General features: G+C 48.3%; 1 protein-coding gene across 1 annotated transcript in view; it reads right to left on the bottom strand.

Annotated features, from left to right (window-relative positions):
• The window catches only part of LOC119975502 (RING finger protein 225-like), a 43,939-nt gene extending 26,707 nt beyond the window's left edge, over positions 1 to 17,232 (bottom strand). Inside the window, exon 1 of the mRNA XM_038815250.1 lies at positions 16,837 to 17,232. Coding sequence (XP_038671178.1) covers positions 16,837 to 16,885 — 49 coding nt within the window. The 5' untranslated portion in view covers positions 16,886 to 17,232. The remainder of the gene's footprint in view (positions 1 to 16,836) is intronic.
• Positions 17,233 to 25,265: the final 8,033 nt, after the last annotated feature.

Here is a 25,265-nt window from a genome sequence, read left to right as displayed (position 1 = left end):
GTCAGTGAGGTACAGCAGATACAGACATCACTGTCAGTGAGGTACAGCTGATACAGGACAGCACTGTCAGTGAGGTACAGCTGATACAGGACATCACTGTCAATGTGGTACAGCTGATACAGGACAGCACTGTCAGTGAGGTACAGCTGATACAAGACCGTGCTGTCAGTGAGGTACAGCTGATACAGGACAGCACTGTCAGTGAGGTACAGCTGATACAAGACCATGCTGTCAGTGAGGTACAGCTGATACAGGACAGCACTGTCAGTGAGGTACAGCTGATACACGACGGTACTCTCAGTGTGGGACAGCTGATACAGGACAGCAGTGTCAGTGAGGGACAGCTGATACAGGACAGCACTGTCAGTGAGGTACAGCAGATACAGGACAGCACTGTCAATGTGGTACAGCAAATACAGGACAGCACTGTCAGTGAGGTACAGCTGATACAGGACAGTATGTCAGTGAGGTACAGCTGATACAGGACAACACTGTTAGTGACGTACAGCATACAGAACAGCACTGTCAGTGTGGTACAGCTGATACAGGACAGTATGTCAGTGAGGTACAGCTGATACAGGACAACACTGTTAGTGACGTACAGCATATACAGAACAGCACTGTCAGTGAGGGACAGCTGATACAGGACAGCACTGTCATTGAGGTACAGCTGATACACGACGGTACTCTCAGTGTGGGACAGCTGATACAGGACAGCACTGTCAGTGAGGTACAGCAGATACAGGACAGCACTGTCAGTGTCGGACAGTTGATACAGGACAGCAGTGTCAGTGAGGGACAGCTGATAGAGGACAGCACTGTCAGTGAGGTACAGCAGATACAGGACAGTACTGTCAATGTGGTACAGCAGATACAGGCCAGCACTGTCAGGGAGGTACAGCTGATACAGGACAACACTGTTAGTGACGTACAGCATATGCAGAACAGCACTGTCAGTGTGGGACAGCTAATACAGGACAGCACTGTCAATGTGGTACAGCTGATACAGGACAGCACTGTCAGTGAGGTACAGCAGATACAGGACAGCACTGTCAGTGACGTACAAGCAGATACAAGACAGCACTGCCAGTGACGTACAGCTGATACAGGCCAGCACTGTGAGATAGGGACAGCTGATACAGGACAGCACTGTCAGTGAGGTACAGCTGATACAGGACGGCATTGTCAGACAGCTGATACAGCACAGCACTGTCAGTGAGGTACAGCTGATATAGGACAGTGCTGTCAGTGAGGTACAGCTGATACAGGACAGCACTGTCAGTGAGGTACAGCTGATACAAGACCGTGCTGTCAGTGAGGTACAGCTGATACAGGACAGCACTGTCAGGGAGGTACAGTTGATACAGGACAGCACTGTCAGTGAGGTACAGCTGATACAGGACAGCACTGTCAGTGAGGTACAGCTGATACACGACGGTACTCTCAGTGTGGGACAGCTGATTCAGGACAGCACTGTCAGTGAGGTACAGCAGATACAGGACAGCACTGTCAATGTGGTACAGCAAATACAGGACAGCACTGTCAGTGAGGTACAGCTGATACAGGACAGTATGTCAGTGAGGTACAGCTGGTACAGGACAACACTGTTAGTGACGTACAGCATATACAGAACAGCACTGTCAGTGTGGTACAGCTGATACAGGACAGCACTGTCATTGAGGTACAGCTGATACACGACGGTACTCTCAGTGTGGGACAGCTGATACAGGACAGCACTGTCATTGAGGTACAGCTGATACACGACGGTACACTCAGTGTGGGACAGCAGATACAGGACAGCACTGTCAGTATGGGACAGCTGATACAGGACAGCACTGTCAGTGAGGGACAGCTGATACAGGACAGCACTGTCAGTGAGGTACAGCAGATACAGGACAGCACTGTCAATGTGGTACAGCAGATACAGGACAGCACTGTCAGGGAGGTACAGCTGATACAGGACAGTATATCAGTGAGGTACAGCTGATACAGGACAGCACTGTCAGTTAGGTACAGCAGATACAGGACAGCACTGTCAGTGATGTACAGCATATACAGAACAGCACTGTCAGTGTGGGACAGCTGATACAGGACAGCACTGTCAGTGAGGTACAGCAGATACAGGACAGCACTGTCAATGTTGTACAGATGATACAGGACAGCACTGTCAGTGAGGTACAGCAGATACAGGACAGCACTGTCAGTGACGTGCAAGCAGATACAGGACAGCACTATCAATGTGGTACAGCTGATACAGGACAGCACTGTCAATGAGGTACAGCTGATACAGGACAGCACTGTAAGTGAGGTACAGCTGATACAGGACAGCCCTGTCAGTGAGGGACAGCAGATACAGACATCACTGTCAATGTGGTACAGCTGATACAGGACATCACTGTCAGTGAGGTACAGCTGATACAGGATATCACTGTCAGTGAGGTACAGCTGATACAGGACAGCACTGTCAGCGAGGTACAGCAGATACAAGACAGCGCAGTCAGTGAGGTACAGCAGATACAAGGCAGCACTGTCAGTGAGGGACTGCAGATACAGGACAGCACTGTCAGTGAGGTACAGCAGATACAGGACAGAACTGTCAATGAGGTACAGCTGATACACGATAGAACTGTCAATGTGGTACAGCTGATACAGGACAGCACTGTCAGTGAGGGACTGCAGATACAGGACAGCACTGTCAGTGAGGTACAGCAGATACAGGACAGCACTGTCAGTGAGGTACAGCTGATACAGGACAGTATGTCAGTGAGGTACAGCTGCTACAGGACAACACTGTTAGTGAGGTACAGCTGATACAGGACAGCACTGTCAGTGAGGTACAGCTGATACAGGACAGTATGTCAGTGAGGTACAGCTGCTACAGGACAACACTGTTAGTGAGGTACAAGCAGATACAGGACAGCACTGTCAATGTGGTACAGCTGATTCAGGACAGCACTGTCAATGAGGTACAGCTGATACAGGACAGCACTGTAAGTGAGGTACAGCTGATACAGGACAGCACTGTCAGTGAGATACAGCTGGTACAGGACTGCACTGTCAGTGAGATACAGCTGGTACAGGACTGAACTGTCAGTGAGATACAGCTGATACAGGACAGAACTTTTAATGTGGTACAGCTGATACAGGACAGCACTGTCAGTGAGGTACAGCTAATAGAGGACAGCACTGTCAATGAGGTACAGCTGATACAGGACAGCACTGTCAGCGAGGTACAGCAGATACAGGACAGAACTGTCAATGAGGTACAGCTGATACACGACAGAACTGTCAATGTGGTACAGCTGATACAGGACATCACTGTCAATGTGGTACAGCTGATACAGGACAGCACTGTCAGTGAGGTACAGCAGATACAAGACAGCACTGTCAGTGAGGGACTGCAGATACAGGACAGCACTGTCAGTGAGGTACAGCAGATACAGCACAGAACTGTCAATGAGGTACAGCTGATACATGACAGAACTGTCAATGTGGTACAGCTGATACATGACAGAACTGTCAATGTGGTACAGCTGATACTGAACAGCACTGTCAGTGAGGTGCAGCTGACACAGGACAGCACTGTCAGTGTGGGACAGCTGATACAGGACAGCACTGCCAGGGAGGTACAGCTGATACAGGACAGAACTGTCAGCGTGGGACAGCGGATACAGGACAGCACCGTCAACGTGGGACAGCTGATACAGGACAGCACTGTCAGTGAGGTACAGCTGATACAGGACAGCACTGTCAATGTGGTACAGCAGATACAGGACAGCACTGTCAGGGAGGTACAGCTGATACAGGACAGTGTATCAGTGAGGTACAGCTGATACAGCACAACACTGTTAGTGATGTACAGCATATACAGAACAGCACTGTCAGTGTGGGACAGCTGATACAGGACAGCACTGTCAGTGAGGTACAGCAGATGCAGGACAGCACTGTCGGTGATGTACAAGCAGATACAGGAGAGTTCTATCAATGTGGTACAGCTGATACAGGACAGCACTGTCAGTGAGGTACAGCTGATACAGGACAGCACTGTCAATGAGGGACAGCTGATACAGACATCACTGTCAATGTGGTACAGCTGATACAGGACAGCACTGTCAGCGAGGTACAGCAGATACAAGACAGCGCAGTCAGTGAGGTACAGCAGATACAAGACAGCGCAGTCAGTGAGGGACTGCAGATACAGGATAGCACTGTCAGTGAGATACAGCAGATACAGGACAGCACTGTCAGTGAGGTACAAGCAGATACAGGACAGCACTGTCAATGTGGTACAGCTGATACAGGACAGCACTGTCAATGAGGTACAGCTGATACAGGACAGCACTGTCAATGAGGGACAGCTGATACAGGACAGCACTGTCAGCGAGGTACAGCTGATACAGGACATCACTGTCAATGTGGTACAGCTGATACAGGACAGCACTGTCAATGAGGGACAGCTGATACAGGACAGCACTGTCAGCGAGGTACAGCAGATACAAGACAGCGCAGTCAGTGAGGTACAGCAGATACAAGACAGCACTGTCAGTGAGGTACAGCAGATACAGGACAGAACTGTCAATGAGGTACAGCTGATACACGACAGAACTGTCAATGTGGTACAGCTGATACAGGACAGCACTGTCAGTGAGGTACAGCAGATACAAGACAACACTGTCAGTGAGGGACTGCAGATACAGGAGAGCACTGTCAGTGAGGTACAGCAGATACAGGACAGCACTGTCAGTGAGGTACAGCAGATACAAGACAACACTGTCAGTAAGGGACTGCAGATACAGGAAAGCACTGTCAGTGAGGTACAGCTGATACAAGACAGCACTGTCAGTGAGGTACAGCAGATACAGGAAAGCACTGTCAGTGTGGGGCAGCTGAGACAGGACAGCACTGTCAGTGTGGTACAGCTGATACAGGACAGCACTGTCAATGTGGTACAGCTGATACAAGACAGCACTGTCAGTGAGATACAGTAGATACAGGAAAGCACTGTCAGTGAGGTCCAGCTGATACAGGACAGCACTGTCAGTGTGGGACAGCGGATACAGGACAGCACTGTCAGCGAGGTACAGCTGACACAGGACAGCACTGTCAGTGTGGGACAGCTGATACAGGACAGCACTGCCAGGGAGGTACAGCTGATACAGGACAGAACTGTCAGCGTGGGTCAGCGGATACAGGACAGCACTGCCAGGGAGGTACAGCTGATACAGGACAGCACTGTCAGTGAGGGACAGCTGACACAGGACAGCACTGTCAGTGAGATACAGCTGATACAGGACAGAACTTTTAATGTGGTACAGCTGATGCAGGACAGCACTGTCAATGAGGGAAAGCTGATACAGATATCACTGTCAATGTGGTACAGCTGATACAGGGTATCACTGTCAGTGAGGTACAGCTGATACAGGACATCACTGTCAATGTGGTACAGCTGATACAGGACAGCACTGTCAGCGAGGTACAGCAGATACAAGACAGCGCAGTCAGTGAGGTACAGCAGATACAAGACAGCACTGTCATTGAGGGACTGCAGATACAGGACAGCACTCTCAGTGAGGTACAGCAGATACAGGACAGAACTGTCAATGAGGTACAGCTGATACACGACAGAACTGTCAATGTGGTACAGCTGATACAGGACATCACTCTCAATGTGGTACAGCTGATACAGGAGAGCACTGTCAGTGAGGTACAGCAGATATAAGGCAGCGCAGTCAGTGAGGTACAGCAGATACAAGACAGCACTGTCAGTGAGGTACAGCAGATACAGGACAGCACTGTCAGTGAGGTACAGCAGATACAGGACAGCACTGTCACTGTGGCACAGCAGATACAGGACAGCACTGTCAGTGAGGTACAGCTGATACAGGACAGTATGTCAGTGAGGTACAGCTGATACAGGACAACACTGTTAGTGACGTACAGCATATACAGAACAGCACTGTCAGTGTGGGGCAGCTGAGACAGGACAGCACTGTCAGTGAGGTACAGCAGATACAGGACAGCACTGTCAATGTGGTACAGCTGATACAGGACAGCACTGTCAATGAGGTACAGCTGATACAGGACAGCACTGTCAGTGAGGTACAGCAGATACAGGACAGCACTGTCAGTGAGGTACAAGCAGATACAGGACAGCACTGTCAATGTGGTACAGCTGATACAGGACAGCACTGTCAATGAGGTACAGCTGATACAGGACAGCACTGTCAATGAGGGACAGCTGATACAGGACAGCACTGTAAGTGAGGTACAGCTGATACAGGACAGCACTGTCAGTGAGATACAGCTGGTACAGGACTGAACTGTCAGTGAGGTACAGCTGATACAGGACAGAACTTTTAATGTGGTACAGCTGATACAGGGCAGCATTGTCAGTGAGGTACAGCTGATAGAGGACAGCACTGTCAATGAGGTACAGCTGATACAGGACAGCACTGTCAATGAGGGACAGCTGATACAGGACAGCACTGTCAATGAGGGACAGCTGATACAGGACAGCACTGTAAGTGAGGTACAGCAGATACAAGGCAGCGCAGTCAGTGAGGTACAGCAGACACAGGAAAGCACTGTCAGTGAGGTACAGGAGATACAAGACAGCACTGTCAGTGAGGGACTGCAGATACAGGACAGCACTGTCAGTGAGGTACAGCTGATTCAGGACAGCACTGACAGTGAGGTACAGCAGATACAGGACAGCACTCTCAGTGAGGTACAGCTGATACAGGACAGCACTGTCAGTGAGGGACAGCTGATACAGGACAGCACTGTCAGTGAGGTACAGCTGACACAGGACAGCACTGTCAGTGAGGGACAGCTGATACAGGACAGCACTGTCAGTGAGGTACAGCTGATACAGGACAGCACTGTCAGTGTGGGACAGCTGATACAGGACAGCACTGCCAGGGAGGTACAGCTGATACAGGACAGAACTGTCAGCGTGGGACAGCGGATACAGGACAGCACCGTCAGCGTGGGACAGCGGATACAGGACAGCACTGTCAGTGAGGTACAGCTGATTCAGGACAGCACTGTCAGTGAGATACAGCAGATACAGGACAGCACTGTCAGTGAGGTACAGCTGATTCAGGACAGAACTGACAGTGTGGGACAGCTGATACAGGACAGTACTGTCAGTGATATACAGCTGATACAGGACAGCACTGTCAATGAGGGACAGCTGGTACAGGACAGCACTGTCAGCGAGGTACAGCTGATACACGACAGTACTGTCAGTGAGGTACAGCTGATACAGGAGAGCACTGTCAGTGAGGTACAGCTGATACAGTACAGCACTGTCAGTGTGGGACAGCTGGTACAGGACAGCACTGTCAGTGAGGTACAGCTGATACAGGACAGCACTGTCAGTGAGGTACAGGACAGCACTGTCAGTGAGGTACAGCTGGTACAGGACAGCACTGTCAGTGAGGTACAGCTGATACAGGACAGTGCTGTCAGTGAGGTACAGCGGATACAGGACTGCGCTGTCAGTGAGGTACAGCTGATACAGGACAGCACTGTCAATGATGGACAGCTGATATAGGACAGCACTGTCAGTGAGGTACAGCAGATACAGGACAGCACTGTCAATGTGGTACAGCTGATACAGGACAGCGCTGTCAGTGAGGTACAGCTGATACAGGACAGCACTGTCAGTGTCGTATCGTATTGTACCTTGTACTAATGAGGCGACATTTAGAATACTGTGCACAGTTTAGGCCCCCTTATTTAAGGAAATATATATTATTATTGGAAGCAATACAGGGGAGGTTTGCAAGGTGATCCCGGGCATGGAGGGACTGCCATATAAGGAAAGATTAAACAGGTTGGGTCTGTACACCTTCGTGTTCAGAAGAATGAGAGGTGATATGATTGAAACAGATCAGATTCTTAGGGGGTTAGACATAGTAAATATTGGAAGGACTTTCCACTCATGGGAGTGACTGTGGGCCCAGAGGACATAGTCGCAGAATAAGGGGGTGCTCATTTCAGACGGATTTGAGGAAGAATCTTCTCTCAAAGAGTGGTGAATCTTTGGAATTCTTTGCCCCTGGAAGCTGTGGAGGCCGAGTCCTTGAACATTTTCACGGTTGAGGTTTTTAATCAGTGCGAGAATTAAGGGCGATGGAGGCAAGTCAGCAAAATGAGTGGTAGACCAGCCATGAACTTATTAAATGGCGGAGCAGGCTCGAAGGGCAGAATGGTCCGACTTCTTATGGCCTTGCACAGTTGCAGCAACATATTTTTATACTTCAGCCCCTTTGAAAGAAAAGGCAGCATTCCACTTGCCTTCCGAATTATATTCTGAAGCTGTGTATGCCAGCTTTCATGAACAAGGGTCCCCAAGTCCCTTTGTGTTACAGCTTTCTGCAGCCTCTATTTAAATAGTATCCACTGTCTCATTCTTTCATCCAAAATGAACAATCTCACATTTTCCCACATTGTACTCAATTTGCCAATTTTCTGTCCATTCAGTTGACTTGTCAATATCTCCCTCCAAACTGTTTATTTCCTCTTTGCAACCTGACAGTGCTGTGCTGTCAGTGGGATGCAGCTGGAAGAGGACGGTACAGCCAGTGTTACACAGCCAATGCAGTACATTCAGCGCAATATAGCTGACAAAGTGTAGAAGGCTAATACAATTCTATCCTTCATTACAACAAGAATTGCATGTAAAAGTAAGGATACTATGCTTCAGCTATAGCTGCACTGGGGGGGGGGGGGGGGGGCAAGCGCAGCACAGTGGTTAGCACAGTTGCTTCGCAGCTCCAGGGTCCCAGGTACGATTTCCGGCTTGGGTCACTGTCTGTGCAGAGTCTGCACATTCTCCCGTATCTGCGTGGGTTTCCTCCGGGTTCTCCAGTTTCTTCCCACAGTCCAAAGACGTGCAGGTTAGGTGGATTGGCCGTGCCACATTGCCCCTTAAGTGTCCAAAAAAGTTGGGTTGCGTTACTGTGTTATGGGGATAGGGTGGAGGTGTGGGCTTAGATAGGGTGCTCTTTCAAAGTGCAGACTCGATGGGCCGAAAGGCCTCCTTCTGCACTGTAAATTCCATGATTCTATACAGGGCATTGGTGTGACCACACCTCAAATACTCTGTGCCGATTTGGCTCCTTACTTAAGGAAGGATGTAAATACATTTGAGGTGGTTCAGAGGAGGTATTCCCAATTGATGCCTGGAATTAGTGGGTTGTCTTATGACGGCAGGTTGCACAGACTGGGCTTGTTTAGAAGAGTGAGGGGGTGATTTGACTGAAGTTTATAAGACCCCGAGAGGTCTCGACAAGGTGGACGTGGAAAGGATGTTTTCTCTTGTGGCTGAGCCCAGAACCTGGATGCACTGTTTTACAATGAGGGGGTCGCCATTTTACGACAGAGGAGAATTTTTTTTTCTCTCACGATTGTGCGACTTTGGAACTCTCTGCCTCAGAAAACTGTAGAGGCGGGGCCACTGAATACTTTTAGTTCGGAGGTAGATAGATTCTTATTGGACAAGGGAATCAAAGGTTATCGTGGCAATTGGGCACTCTAAATTTATTTTAAAAAAACATTGTTGTAAAAACCCATCCGGTTTACTAATGTCTTTTAGGGAAGGAAATCTGCCATTCTTACCTGGTCTCCAGCCCAGCACTAATGTAGTTGATTAGGGTGCAGTGGGTTAGCACTGCAGCCTCACGGCGCTGAGGTCCCAGGTTCGATCCCGGCCCTGGGTCACTGTCCGTGTGGAGTTTGCACATTCTCCCCGTGTTTGCGTGGGTTTCACCCCCACAACCCAAAGATGTGGAGGGTGGATTGGCAACACTAAATTGCCCCTTAATTGGAAAAAATAATTGGGTACTCTAAATTTATTTTAAAAAAAGAAAAAAAAAAACGAATGTGTTTTTTTTACAAGCTCTATGACAAGAAAGAAACCCGATGGACCACTCGGCACTAGAAATGACAAACTCAACCCCTTTTAACATCTCTCAAAATTGGGAGAGCTGTCTCACAGACTAGTCTAGCAACAGTCTGGCATCATTATACACAAGGAATCATACCCGATTGGTAATGTCCCAGGTATCACCATCGTACTACCAGTGGAACTGAACAGCAGTATATCGTCAGGAGGGAGTTGCTCTTGTAGATCTCAACTCTGGACCCAATAGGGGGCAGCACGGTGGCACAGTGGGTTAGCACTGTGGCCTCACGGCGTTGAGGTCCCAGGTTCAATCCGGCTCTGGGTCACTGTCCGTGTGGAGTTTGCACATTCTCCCCATGTTTGCCTGGGTTTCGCTCCTACAACCCAAAGATGTGCAGGGTAGATGGATTGGCCGCACTAAATTGCCCCTTAATCGGAAAAAATGAATTGGGTCCTCTAACTTTAAAATAAAACTCGGGACCCAATCAAGTCTGCTAATTACCATATACCCCCTGCCTCAGCTGATGAATCAGCTGGGAAGGACTGAGGGTGGCAAGGAAGCATAATGTACTCTGAGGAGGGGGGGGGGGGGGGGGGGGGGGGGGGGGGGGGGGAGCTTAAATGTCCACCAGCAAGGGTGGCTCAGTAGCACCAATGCATACTGTGGTGGCCGGCTGCATCACAGCTTGGTATGGCATCTGCTCGGCCCAAGATCGCAAGAAACTGCAGAGTGTGGTGAACTAAGCCCAACGCATCACACAAGCTTGCCATCCTCCCATTGATTCTGTCCACACCTCCCACTGCCTCAGGAAGGCAGACAGCATTGTCATAGACCCCTCACATCCAGGTTTTGCCTTCTTCCAGACCCTTCCATCAGGCAGAAGATACAGAAGTCTGAAGACCCGCACATCGAAACATAGGAACAGTTCTTCCCCACAGCTACTGGACTCCTCAACGACTCTCCCTTGGATTGATCTGTTCCCTGTAAGAACACTATTCACGACGCCTTATGCTGCTTTTGTTTGGCCCTTCTTGCGCACTGTAACCAATCTCTATTTGTTGATGTACCATTTGTTCTCTGTTGATTATTCTTTTGTCTACTATGTACGTACTGTGTACATTCCATTGGTCGCAGAAAAATACTTTTCACTGCACTTCGGTACACGTAACAATAAATTTCAATCAATCAATATCTACTGGAAATTCCCCATCTGCCCCCAGGACAAAAACAAATCTCGTCTACGTTTTGGGAGTGTCGCACCTCATTGTGCCTGAGGAACTTCTAACTGGCCACCTAGGACTGGACAGATGAGTATCAAAGGGAGCTACAGGAATGCTATTTACATTTGATAAGACAAGGTTGCTAGTGGAGTCAGTAGCTACTGAGACAATGGCTTCCAAAATACCAGACCTTCAACTCATAATGGCTGGGACATTGGCAGTCCTGAAAACCTAGCCAAATTCCAAATGCTGAATAAACACCTTTCAGTGGGAGTCACCCAGCAGAAGGAAGGTTACATGAACCAAAAGATTGGCTTGTTGACCAGTTTTAACATTCTCTTTCATCCAATGGGCTCGCCACTCAGAAGGAAACCTTGGCCAGGTTGGGCGACTGGCCGAACTCTACCAGGAGATATTGTACTGTCGTCTCGGGCAGGGATTTGCACATGTTTGACCGAACACCATAAGACTTGATTGGGTCGCGACCCTCAGGTGGGACGTGTTTGAGTGTCCGGAGCGTCATGGAACTATCAGTTGTGACGTTCCCAATCGCGGGGGAAGTTCCCAACTGCCGCGACTGGCTTTTAAGAATCCTGGACGCGGGCAGTCCCGCATTGGTTGTGGTGTTTGAGGGGGTGGGCGGCGCCAAGGTAGGCTGTGTGCTGGCTACTGCGCGCAGAGCGGTGGTGGGGAGGGGGGGGGGGGGGGGGGAAATGGGATGGGAAATGTCCACGTGGATGCGCTGCTAACATTGGTGGCCCCAGCTTGGAGCTTCACTCTATTGCTTGTCCTTTGCCCACTGCTCGGCTTGTCCCCTGCCACCAATCAGCAGTGTGCAACGTGTGGCTACTTGATCAATTCTTTCAACGGCCAGCCCAACGTCCGCTTGCACTCCCATGATGGCAAGTACTAGTCGGGAAGTGGTCTGTGACTGGGGTGGATACAGTGAGAGGAGGCCAGGCCAGGTTTCTCGGAATACTGATTAAACAAGGCCACTCAATAGGCCTGACATATGTGAACACTGGAAGAAACCTACAGTCATCACTTTTGTGTTGAAACTCTGGAAACCAGGAAGTAAGTGTTTGTGGTGAGAATGGAGCAGGTGGTGACTTGGATATTTGGATAGTGCAATGTAGTGGAGCCAGTAAGAAATAGTGTGACATTGTGCGTGTTTGACAATTTACTTCATCTCCTCTAAAGCCGTAGTTTGTAAAGTAAAAACAAGATTGTGCTTTTTTCGATCATTGGTTACATTTCTAAAGAAATGGGAATACATTTAAAACAAAGTTTGTGTGTAAATGTAAGGATGCATATGTTCAATTTAAGTTGTTTATAGCAGTAAAACGTCATAAATTAGGAAAAATTAGGTATTAGAAAACAAAGTTTCAAAATAAAAAAAAAAGAATGTCCGGCCGCGAGCGGCCTTTAAATATGAACCATGAGTCTTTCCACTAGAGGCAGTGGCAGAGAGAAGGTCATGCACCTGGCATGTCAATGCTTTGGGTGCAAAAACACAGAGGTGAGATTCCTCCATTTTGTAGCTGCCCGCAAGCAAGAGGACTGTGTGAAGAACTGAAGGTGGGTCATTTTGTAATAAGGTAGAGATGGGCAGAGATACAAACAGACCAGGATCTCACATCTAAATCTGCTGGAGATAGCTTCTTAAGATAGTTCATGGTAGGACAAGGCAGTGCTGGTGTAAGCTGTATGCCGAGCTCCAGGTCCTCTGGCGAACAAACAATTAAGAAGAAACTGAAATCGGAACCAAGCAGGATAAAGATGATTTCTTTAAGTATGCTGCTAATTGTGCCAATGCAAATCAGGATGCAAAGCCCATGTACATATGCAGGGAAGTACTGACATATGAAGATTAAAACCCTCAAAACTTTGAAGGTATTTGAAGACTGAGCGTGTTCAAAGACAAACCTCTTGATTTTTTTCAAAGCATGCAGCAAGAACGTAAATCATCAGCTGAAGAACGTAACAGAAATGGAACATTGAATGACGAAGCAAGAGAGATTGTGAGGACCAAGCAGGCCCACCTGCCGCATTAAAGGTAAGCAACAATGGTGTGTCACGAAGGTCGGCCGGCGTGGGTCGCTGATGTCAGCCGCATGTCTCGCAAACGGTGACCGCCATGGGTCCCGAAGGTCCGCCGGTTGGTAATAGTGGGTCCCAGGAAAAAAAGGTTGAAAAACACTGGCCTAGGGAATTGATTCAATCTCCATGTAGCTACTTCACCTTGTGAAATGAACCCCACCAGGGAAGCAAATCTTACAGTGCCTGTGAAAGAATCCCTCATTGGATTCTCGATTCTGGAGCCTGGAACTCACATGAACCTGCATTCTGTATTCTTTGTCCAGTGTCCCTCCCTCTGCTCTGTGAATGTGGAGTGGGAAGTTACCAACACTCCTCTTTGAGGGTTTTGAGTACGGTGCAAACAACTAACCTTCTGAGTTAATCCTAATTTGGATTTGTTGTGGGTAAATTGAATTAGTAGAAATGGGGTCACGTAAAAAAAGTGAGGGGTTGGAAACACTGCTGCTCATTCTTAAACAACGACCAAATAATTCAAGACACCTTCTGTTTTATGGGCAGGGACAGGGGCGGAGATAAATCAGTGCTGTTTGAACTGTTTGCTGGCAAGTCTATTGTGTGGCACTTTATTAAGCACCTTTCAGAACTCTATATACACATCAACTATGTTGCTCTCATTGGTTCGTTGAGTTGGCTAGACGGCTGGTTTGTGATGCGGAGTATTGCCAACAGCCTGGGTTCAATTCCTGTACCGGCTGAGGTTATTCCTGATCTCTGCCTTCTCAAGCTCGCCTAAGGTGTGGTGATCGTCAGGTTAAATCACCACCAGTTAGCTCTCAAAGGGGAGAGCAGCCTTGGGGACAAGGGCGTCTTTCACTTTTCACCCTCATCAGCCATCTCTTTCACCTCATCAAAGTAAAATTAGTTCAACATGATTTTCATAGAATTTACAGTGCAGAAGGAGGCCATTCGGCCCATCGAGTCTGCACCGGCTCTTGGAAAGAGCACCCTACCCAAGGTCAACACCTCCACCCTATCCCCATAACCCAGTGCCCCCACCCAACACTAAGGGCAATTTTGGACACTAAGGGCAATTTATCATGGCCAATCCACCTAGCCCGCACATCTTTGGACTGTGGGAGGAAACCGGAGCACCCGGAGGAAACCCACGCACACACGGGGAGGATGTGCAGGCTCCGCACAGAGAGTGACCCAAGCCGGAATCGAACCTGGAGCTGTGAAGCCATTGTGCTATCCACAATGCTACCGTGCTGCTGGGGGTGTTGGCAGGGCAGGAAGGCCTGCTGCTGGCTGGATGAAATCAGCTGTTGTAGGAGCTTGGTGAACCTCAGGCTAAGGGTAGGCAACACAATTTTCCATGTGACAGATGGATGAGTACGTCTTAGAAAGGAGGAAAATGCTGGAATAAAATAATGCAGGCCAGATAGAGGCCATTTGGCCCAATGTGATATGCTGGCTGTTCGAAAGAGCTCTGCTTTTAAGGGAGACTGGTGGCACAGTGGTTAGCACTGCTGCCTCACGGCACCGAGGACCCGGGTTTGATCCCGGCTCTTGGTCACTGTGTGTGTGGAGTTTGCACATTCTTCCCGTGTTTGCGTGGGTTTTACCCCCACAACCCATAGATGTGCGGGATAGGTGGATTGGCCATGCTAAATTGCCCCTTAATTGGAATAAATGAATTGGGTATTCTAAATTTATTTAAAAAAAGAAAGAGCTCTCCAATGAATCCAACTCCTCTCAATCTATTCCCATAGTCTTGCAAAGGGAGGGTCAGGTGGGGGAAGCTTACTATTGAATCTGCTTCCACCAGCCTTTTAGGCAGTGGGGACAATAATGGACTAGTAATCCAAAGACCCTGGTTCATATTCTTGGGAGTCATGGGTTTAAATCCCGCCAGACCGATGGATGGAATTTAAATTCAATTAGCAAACCTGGAACATAAAGCTGGTCAGTGACTGAACCCATCAGGAAACAAAACCTCTTTGGTTCCCTAATCTTCCTTCAGGGAAGAAGATCTGCCACCTTTACCTGGTCTGGCCTCCATGTGACTCCAGACCCACAACAATGTTGTTGACTCTTAACTGCCTCTCTGAAAATGGCCTTGTGAACCCAAGAAGGCGAGATGTCTTCTTGAACCGCCACAATCCATGAGGTGTAGATACACCCACTGAATTGTTAGGGAGGGAGTGCCAGGACCTTGTCCCAGCGACATCGCAGGAACGGCGATATATTTCCAAGTCAGGCTGGGATAGTGACTTGGAAGGGAACCTCCTGCTGGTGGGGTTCCCAGGTACCTGCTGCTCTTGTCCTTCTAAATGGTACTAGTTTTGGAAGCTACTGCTTAAGGAATCCTGGTGAGTTACTGTAGTGCATCTGGTAGATGGTGCACACGGCTGCCACTGTTTGTCAGTGGTGGAGGAAGTTAATGTTTTTAGAAGTGGGAGCAATCAAGGGAGCTGCTTTATCATAGTCATAGAATTTACAGTACAGAAGGAAGGCCATTCAGCCCATCGAGTCTGCACCGGCTCTTAGAAAGAGCACCCTACCTAGGTCCACATCTCCATGCTATTCCCATAACCCAGTAACCCCACCCAATACTAAGGGCAATTTTGGACACTAAGGCCAATTTAGCATGGGCAATCCACCCAAGCTGCACATCTTTGGACTGTGCGAGGAAACCAGAGCACCCGGAGGAAATCCACACACACAGGGAGAATGTGCAGACTCTGCACAGACAGTGACCCAAGCTGGGAATCGAACCTGGGACCCTGGAGCTGTGAAGCAATTGTGCTAACCACCATGCTACCGTGCTGCCCTATCTTGGATGGTGTTTAGCTTGTCTATTGTTGTTGGAGCTGCACTCATCCAGGTAAGTGGAGAGTATTCCATCACACTCCTGAGGTGCCTTATGGATGGTGGACAAGCTTTGGGAGTCAGGAGTCGAGTTGCTCACAGCAGGATTCCTAACCTCTGACCTGCTCATGCAGCCACAGTATTCATATGGCTAGTCCTGCTCAATGGTAACCCCCAGGATGTTGATAGTGTGGGATTTAACAATGGTAATGCCATTGAATGTCAATTGAGAAGATGGCGGTGAGCCATCTTCTTGAACGGTTGCAGTCCATGCGGTGCACATTGCTGTTAAGATATTGCCAAATTTGAACCGGGTATGCAATGCATTGTTACGAATTTGGTGGAGCATTATTTTTTTGAGGGGTAAAGGTGGGAATCCTTCCCAATTGGGTAGGTCTTCTTACTCCCAGAGACCCCTTCCCCGAAAGATCTCCTTAACACATTCACACGCTGGGCCAAGTGAAAGAGCTTGGACAGCTAACGTGGTTCAAAACAGGTAACTCCAGGGACTTTCTCTCTCTATCCTGGTCTCTGTCCCACTGCCTTCTTTCTGCTCCCAGTTTCTCCTTTGTTTTAACTGTCACCAGCAGTAATTTATCTCTGGGGCACTTTGTGACATTTCCAATTGCAGGCAGCACAACCTGAAAATAGTCCTTTGCAAGCCGGCAAGTTAACCCCTTATATTTCGCCTTCCTCCAGCTATCTCGCTGTCCTCCGGATAGTTCTTCTATCTATTGAAGAACCGTTCTCTGTTGCCTTTGCAGCACATTGCGCCCGGATGTTAGGCTCACCTGGCTGTGTCGCCGAGTTATCGGCTGAGGAATTATTTTCCATCTCCATCGCTTTCAAGTTTCTTCAGCGCCGGCTGGACACATTCGGAGGTTGATTCTTGCAAAACTGCTCCCACCTCCTCAGGATCCAATGTTGTTGGCGTTCTTCAAAGTTGCTGTCTCTCACTAACCCGGTGTTGGCTCGGCGGCGGCTGCTGCCGGCTCCCAGTCACGGCTGCAAGCCAGACTGCAGCCCTGTGTGTGTGTGAGCGAGCGCCCGGATCGCAGCCTGCAGCCTGCTCAAGCTCTGCCCTGTTTCCTGTCAGAAGCAGGTATCCAGGATGTGTTCACGCGCGTCTTGCAGCGGCCGCTCTTGATGAACCCGTTGACTTGGTTTCTGGAGAGCCGTTTGAACTGAAGGCGCCTCCTCACACCCAGAATGCTTCTGAGCTGGTCCAGCCTGTTCCACCTGTTGCCTCTGGCACACAGAACGCAAGCTGGCCAGCTGCCAGCTCAGGTAATGTTGGAAGGGGGCAGGGGGATGGGCAGGTGGAGAGAGAGAGAGGGGGCGGGGGGGGGGGGGGGGGGGGGGCTCACATAGTGAAGAGACACACAGCTTTGGATAGGGTTACAGCAGAGAGACCTGCATGAGCAGGGGAATTATGCCAGATCTGCATTTGCACAGTGCATTTCCTTTTGCAGACAATGGGATACTTTTTGAACTGTGGTCACTGTTGTAATGTAGGAGAGAGAGAGAGCAGTCAATTTGTGCGCAGCCAGCTCTCTCCAACATCAATGTGATGATGACCAGGTAATCTGTTTCTTCTGATGTTGAAGGATAAATATTTTCCAGGATGCCTCTCTGCTCCTCCTCCAGAATCATAGAATTGCTACAGTGCAGAAGGAGGCCATTCGGCTCATCGAGTTCATCTCGGGACGGCACGGTGGTTTCTACAGTGGTTACCACTGCTGCCTCACAGCACCAGGGACCCGGGTTTGATTCCAGCCTTGGGTGACTGTGTGGAGTCTACACCTTCTCCCCGTGTCTGCATGGGTTTCCTCCGGATGCTGTGGTTTCTTCCCACAGTCGGAAGATGTGCAGGTTAGGTGGGTTGGCCATGATAAATTGCCCCTCAGTGTCCAAAAGGTTAGGTGGGGTTACTGGGTAATGGGGATAGGGTTGGGCCATGGGCCTAGGTAGGGTGCTCTTTCCAAGGGTTGGTGCAGACTTGATGGGCCAAATGGCCTCCTTCTGCATTGTAGGGATTCTATGATTCTATATCATATCATAATGCTTGGGCTGTCTTATGAGGGAAGGCTGGACAGGCTAGGTTTGTATTTGCTGCAATTTAGAAGAGTAAGAGGCAGCTTGTTTAAAGCATATAAGAGAAACACATGGAGGGAGAAAGATACAGGGAGAAGGGACATACGCACAGTGAGATGGATACATGGAGAAGAGGAGGCATTCAGGGAGCAGAAGAGAGGTACAGAGAGAGGGGAGGGAGGTATAGGGAGACATACTATCTATATCAGTCCCTCTTTAATGATCACTATTATAGGAGAGAGCAATTCTTCATGTCAACATAGCATTTTGAATTGAGACAATTGAGTGTCTGTATCACACTCTAACATGGCAGCACGGTAGCATTGTGGATAGCACACTCGCTTCACAGCTCCAGGGTCTCAAGTTCGATTCCGGCGTGGGTCACTGTCTGTGCGGAGTCTGCACATCCTCCCCGTGTGTGCGTGGGTTTCCTCCGGTTGCTCCGGTTTCCTCCCACAGTCCAAAGATGTGCGGGTTAGGTGGATTGGCCATGATAAATTGCCCTTAGTGTCCAAGATCGCCCTTAGTGTTGGGTGGGGTTACTGAGTTATGGGGATAGGGTGGAGGTGTTGACCTTGGGTAGGGTGCTCTTTCCAAGAGCCGGTGCAGGCTCGATGGGCCGAATGGCCTCCTTCTGCCCTGTAAATTCTATATCTATGTAAACATGACCTCCCTGTTTTGTAATCGAGACTCAATTGATAAAGGCAAGTGTCCCATATGCCTTTTTCACCACCCTATACCTGCTCTTCTGCCTTCAAATATCTATGGACAAACACTCCAAGGTCCCTTTGTTCCTCGGAACTTCCCAGTGTCAGGCCATTCATTGAATACTTGCTTGCCAAATTACTACTTTCAAATTATATCACCTCACACTTTTCAGGGTTAAATTCCATCTGCCACTTTTCTGCCCATTTGACCATCCTGTCTGTATCTTCCTGTAACCCAAGACTTCAACCTCATTGTTAACCACCCAGCCAATCTTTGTGTCATACGCAAATTTACTTCTCCTATCCCCCACATAGTCACCTATGTCGTTTATGCAAATTAAAAACAGTGGCAGTGGAAGAATATTTTTAAGGCAGAGGTGGATAGATTCTTTTTTTTAAAATAAATTTAGAGTACCCAATTAATTTTTTCCAATTAAGGGGCAATTTCGTGTGGCCAATGTACCTGCCCTGCACATCTTTTTGGGTTGTGGGGGCAAAATCCACAATCAAAGAGAGAATGTGCAAACTCCACACGGACAGTGACCCAGAGCCGGGATTGAACCTGGGACCTCGGCGCCGTGAAGCAGCATAAGACCATAAGACATGGGAGCAGAATTAGGCCACTTGGCCCATTGAGTCTGCTCTGCCATTCGATCATTTTCTCATCTGCATTCTCCCCATAACCTCTCTGATCTTATTGATCAAGAACCTATCTATCTCTGTCTTAAAGAGACTCAGTAATTTGGCCTCCACAACCTTCTGTGGCAAAGAGTTCCACAGATTCACTGTCCTCTGGCTGAAGAAATTCCTCCTCATCTCTGTTTTAAAGGATCGTCCCTTTAGTCTGAGATGATGTCCTCTGCTTCTAGTAATTCCTACAAGTGGAAACATCTTCTCCACGTCCACTCTATCCAGGCCTCGCAGTATCTTGTAAGTTTCAATAAGATCCCCCTCATCCTTCTAAACTCTGAGTACAGACCCAGAGTCCTCAACCGTTCCTCATACAACAAGTTCTTCATTCGAGAGATCATGCTTGTGAACCTCCTCTGGACCTTTTCCAAGGCCAGCACATCCTTCCTTAGATACTGGGCCCAAAACTGCTCACAATACTCCAAATGGGATCTGACCAGAGCCTTATACAGCCTCAGAAGTACTTCCCTGGTCTTGTATTCTAGCCCTCTTCACATGAATGCTAACATTGCATTTGCCTTCTTAACTGCTGACTGAACCTGCATGTTAACCTTAAAAGAATTGTGAACAAGGTCTACCAAGTTCCTTTGTGCTTCTGATTTCCTAAGCATTTCCCCATTTAGAAAATAGTCTATGCCTAAATTCCTCCTTTCAAAGTGCACAACCTCACACTTTTCCACATTGTATTTCATTTGCCACTTCACTGCCTACTCTCTGAACTTGTCCAAACCCTTCTGCAGCCCCCTTGCTTCCTCAATACTACCTGTCCCTCTACAGAACTTTGAATCATCTGTAAACTTAGCAACAGTGTCTTCACTTCCTTCTTCCAGATCATTAATGTGTATTGTGAAAAGTTGTGGTCCCAGCACAGTTGTGGCACACAACTAGTCACAGGCTGCCATCCTGAAAAAGACTCCTTTATCCCCACTCTCTGCCTTCTGCCAGTCAGCCAATCCTCTACCCATGCCAGAATCTTACACTTCACATGATGGGCTCTTAACTTATTTAACAGTCTCCTATGTGGCACCTTGTCAAAGACCTTCTGGAAATCTGAATAAATCACGCCACTGGTTCTCCTTTGTCTAACTTGCTTGCTACCTTCTCAAAGAACTCGAACAGATTTGTCAGACATGAGCTCCCTTTGCCAAAGCTGCGCTGACTCCTTCCTATTTCACCAAGCACTTCAAAGTATTTTGCGATCTCATCTTTAATAACAGACTCTAAAATCTTCCCAGTGACCGAAGTCAGGCTAACCGGCTTATAATTTCCCGCCTTGGGCAGCACGGTGGCCTAGTGGTTAGCACAACCGCCTCACGGCGCTGAGGCCCCAGGTTCGATCCCGGCTCTGGGTCACTGTCCGTGTGGAGTTTGCACATTCTCCCCGTGTCTGCGTGGGTTTCGCCCCCACAACCCAAAAATGTGCAGAGTAGGTGTATTGGCCACGCTAAATTGCCCCTTAATTGGAAACAATAATTGGGTAATCTAAATTTATTTTTTAAAAAATAATAATTTCCCGCCTCCCTCCCTTCTTAAACAGTGGTGTTACAGTAGTCACTTTCCAATCCTCTGGGACCCTTCCTGCCTCCAGTGATTCCTGAAAGATCACCACCAATGCTCCACAATTTCCTCAGCTATCTCTTTTAGGACCCTGGGGTGTAGTCCAACCGGTCCAGGTGACTTATCCACCTTCAGACCTTTCAGTTTCCCCGGAACCTTCTCCTTAGTAATGGTCACTGCACTCACCTCTGCCCCCTGGTTCTCTTGGAGCTCTGGTATCCCACTAGTGTCTTCCACCGTGACGACTGATACAAAATAACTATTCAGTTCATCTGCCATTTCTTTGTTTCCTATTATTACTTCTCCAGCCACGTTTCCAGTGGTCCCCTGTCTATTTTTGCATCTCTCTTACCTTTTACATATTGAAAGAAACTCTTCCTATCTTCTTTTATATTACTAGCTAACTTGCACTCATATTTCATTTTCTCTCCCCTTATTGCTTTTTTAGTTGCCCTCTGCTCGCTTTTAAATGATTTCCAATCCTCTGGCTTCCCACTAATCCTTGCCACTTTGTATGCTTTTTCTTTTGATTATATGCTGTCCTTGACTTCTCTCGTCAACCATGGATGCCTTGTCCTGCCCTTAACATGTTTCCTCCTCCTTGGGATGAATTTCTGCTTTGCCTCCCCAATAACCTCCCAAAAACTCCCGCCATTGCTGTTCGACTGTCTTCCCTGCTAGTCTCCCTAAGGGTTCCTTCACCTTAAGATCCCCAATCAAAGTTTGCCTCATTACACATCACCAAATCCAGAATTGCCTGTTCCCTAGTGGGCTCTACCACAAGCTGCTCCAAAAAGCCATCTCTTAAACATTCCACAAATTCCTTTTCTTGCGATCCACTACCAACCTGATTTTCCCGTCTACATGCATATTGAAGTTGCCCGTGATGATTGTGATCTTGCCTTTTTTACATGCTTTCTCTATCTCCTGATTTATTTTCTGCCCCACATCCTGACTACTGCTACATAACTCCCATCAGGGTCTTTTTACGTTTTCGATTCCTCAACTCTATCCACAGAGATTCTAAACCTTCTGATTCTATATCGCTCCTTGCTATCGATTTAACTTCATTCCTTACTACCAATGCAACCCCCCGCTTGCCCATCTGCCTGTCCTTTCGATAGAACACATATCCTTGTATATTTAGATCTCAGCCCTGATCCCCTTGCAGCCACGTGTCTGTGATGCCCACAACATCATACCGTCCAATTTCAATGTGCGCAACAAGCTCATTTGCCGTTTACAGTCATTTACAGTCCTGCCAGTCCTCATTAAAGTACAATACCCTCAGTCCTGCATTGACCACCTCCCTTCTCACACTTGTCACCTTATTTGCACTGCCTGAGGGTAATGTTCCACTATGTTTGTTCTCTATTTCCCCTTCAGTTATGACACCTTCTAAGCTAACGCTCTGGTTTCCACCCCCCTGCCATATTAGTTTAAATCCTCCCGAGTGACTCTAGCAAACCTCCCAGCCAGGATATTGGTGCCCCTCGAGTTTCAATAGAACCCATCCTTCTTGTACAGGTCGCACCTGCCCCGGAAGAGATCCGAATGATCCAGAAATATAAAACCCTCCCTCTCACACCACTGGTTTAGCCATGTGTTTAGCTGCACTATCCTCCTATTTCTAGCCTCACTGGCACGTGGCACAGGGAGTATTCCTGAGATTACAACCCGAGAGGTCCTGCCTAACTCCCTGAACTCCAGCTCCAGGACCTCATCACTCTTCCTGCCTATGTCATTCATACCTATGTGTACTACGAACTCTGGCTGTTCATCCTCCGCTTTCAGGATGTCCTGTGTTCGTTCAGAGACATCCTTGACCCTGGCACCAGGGAGGCAGCACACCATCCTGGAGTCCCACAAAAGCGCCTATCTATGCCCCTTACTAGAGAGTCCCCTATAACTATTGTTCTCCTGCACTTTTCCCTGCCCTGCTGAGCAACAGAGCCAGTTGTGGTGCCACTGTTCTGGCTGCTGTTGTTTACCACTGATAGGCTATCCCCCCCCAACAGTATCCAAAACGGTACACCTGTGAGTGAGGGTAGACAGCCACAGAGGATTCCTGCACTGTCTGCCTGCCCTTTCTAGCGGTCACCCATCTATCTGCCTGCACCTTGGGTGTTGGCCACATATCTATCTATGATGCTTTCCGCCACCTACATGCTCCTAAGTGCATCCAACTGCTGCTCCAACCGAATCACGCGGTCTGTGAGGAGCTGCCATTGGTTACACTTGCTGCAGATGTAGTCAACCAGAACGCTGGAAGCGTCACAGGTCTGCCACATCTGACAGTTGGAGCATTGCACCCGCTGAGTGCCATTAAAACTTTTTTTTTAGAGTACCCAATTCATTTTTACCAATTAAGGGGCAATTTAGCGTGGCCAATCCACCTGGCCTGCACATCTTTACATTGGGGCGAAACCCACGCAAACATGTGGAGCGCTGAGTGCCATTTCAGCACGCGTTAATTGATTTGAAATAATCACTTGAATTATCGTTAGATTGAGTTACAGTTAATTATATAGCCCTGATGCTAGATTTTTACTGTAAAATTAAATGCTAAATACTAATCTCTATCCTCAGGTTCTAAACAACTAAAACTTATCTCGAAGGAACTGCGAGGTCAGGGAACAGGGCCTCTTGCTCTGCTCTGGTCTGCAGACTTCGGATTGCTATCAATTGCAAAGGGTGTCAGGAGTGCCTATTTCTGGTAGCGGTCGTCGTTAGGCACTTACTTGTTGGTGGCACCATGTGTGGGACCTTTCTTTTATAGGTCCCAGGGGGTCCACGCCCCTTTGGGCGGACCATCTGGCTGGTTTAGCTCACTCGGCTAAATCGCTGGCTTTTAAAGCAGACCAAGCAGGCCAGCAGCACGGTTCGATTCCCGTACCAGCCTCCCCGGACAGGCGCCGGAATGTGGCGGCTAGGGGCTTTTCACAGTAACTTCATTGAAGCCGACTCGTGACAATAAGCGATTTTCATTTTCATTTCATTTTCCTTACCTGCTTGGAATCGATTGGGTCTCTTCCCAATCGATATGTTTGAACCCCCCAATCATAGGGCAGTTCCTTGGTTGCTGGGGCTGTTCTTGGGACCTATTGTTTTGGGCTTCTCTGGCGCCATTGGGTCTGGCCTTCATTAGAGTGTATCGATTTATGCTTAACTTGTGTCCATTGTATCTGGGACTCGCCCGGTATTGCCTCATTAGTATATTAACGGGTTTTCTTTCACAGTGCTGTCTGGTCCCTGCAACAGTCAAAATCGGTTTCTGCAGTCGTCCCAATACACAATCACCTTGCAAGCTGCTTGCTTTCCAACATGTCCATTTTCCCTGCATTCCTTGCCATCTTCCATTTTGTGTTGGGCAGTGGCCACCCCAGGTGGCTACAGGTTTAGTTACTCCACTATCTAGTTAATCAATTAGATTTGTTTTGCAATGTTATTTTAAAAAAAAATTTAACAGATTCCCTACCAGCCAATCAGGTCACAGCTTTACTGTGATGTCACCTCAGTTTTCCCCCACCACAATTTGAAAAGATATTAAAACCACTTACCTATCCAGGGTACTCTCTGGATCTCTCCCTGCAGATTAACAGTTACAAGACAGAAGAAAGAAAACAAAATGAGAGGGAAAAAGCACCTCCTCCCACTTTGCACCGAATTACACCACTGCATCAAATTACCAAGTTTCACCACACTCTAGCTGTCTCACTCACTCAGGATGTCTCGACTTCACCATGCGCAATCAGTGCTAACCACTCTGCCACCGCGCTGCTCTAGAGGTGGATAGATTCTTGGTAAGAGAGGATTATCATCAAATCACAATGTCAGCTCCTGCTCCTTGTTCATATTTCATAGATTTCATAGAATTTACAGTGCAGAAGGAGGCCATTCGGCCCATCGAGTCTGCACCGGCTCTTGGAAAGAGCACCCTACCCAAGTCCATACCTCCACCCTATCCCCATAACCCAGTAGCCCCATCTAACACTAAGGGCAATTTGGACCCTGAGGGCAATTTAGCCTTGCCAATTCACCTAACCTGCACATCTTTGGACTGTGGGAGGAAACTGGAGTGTTTGTACGATTGTATGTACCGTGGGATCTAGTCAAGGAGGCAGATGGGCCCTCGGTTTAATGTCTCACCTGAAAGACGACACCTGCGTCTG

The sequence above is a fragment of the Scyliorhinus canicula genome, chromosome 13 (genome assembly GCF_902713615.1).
Source record: "Scyliorhinus canicula chromosome 13, sScyCan1.1, whole genome shotgun sequence".
Classification (NCBI taxonomy): Eukaryota; Metazoa; Chordata; class Chondrichthyes; order Carcharhiniformes; family Scyliorhinidae; genus Scyliorhinus; species Scyliorhinus canicula.
This window is presented reverse-complemented; position numbering and strand designations above follow the sequence as displayed.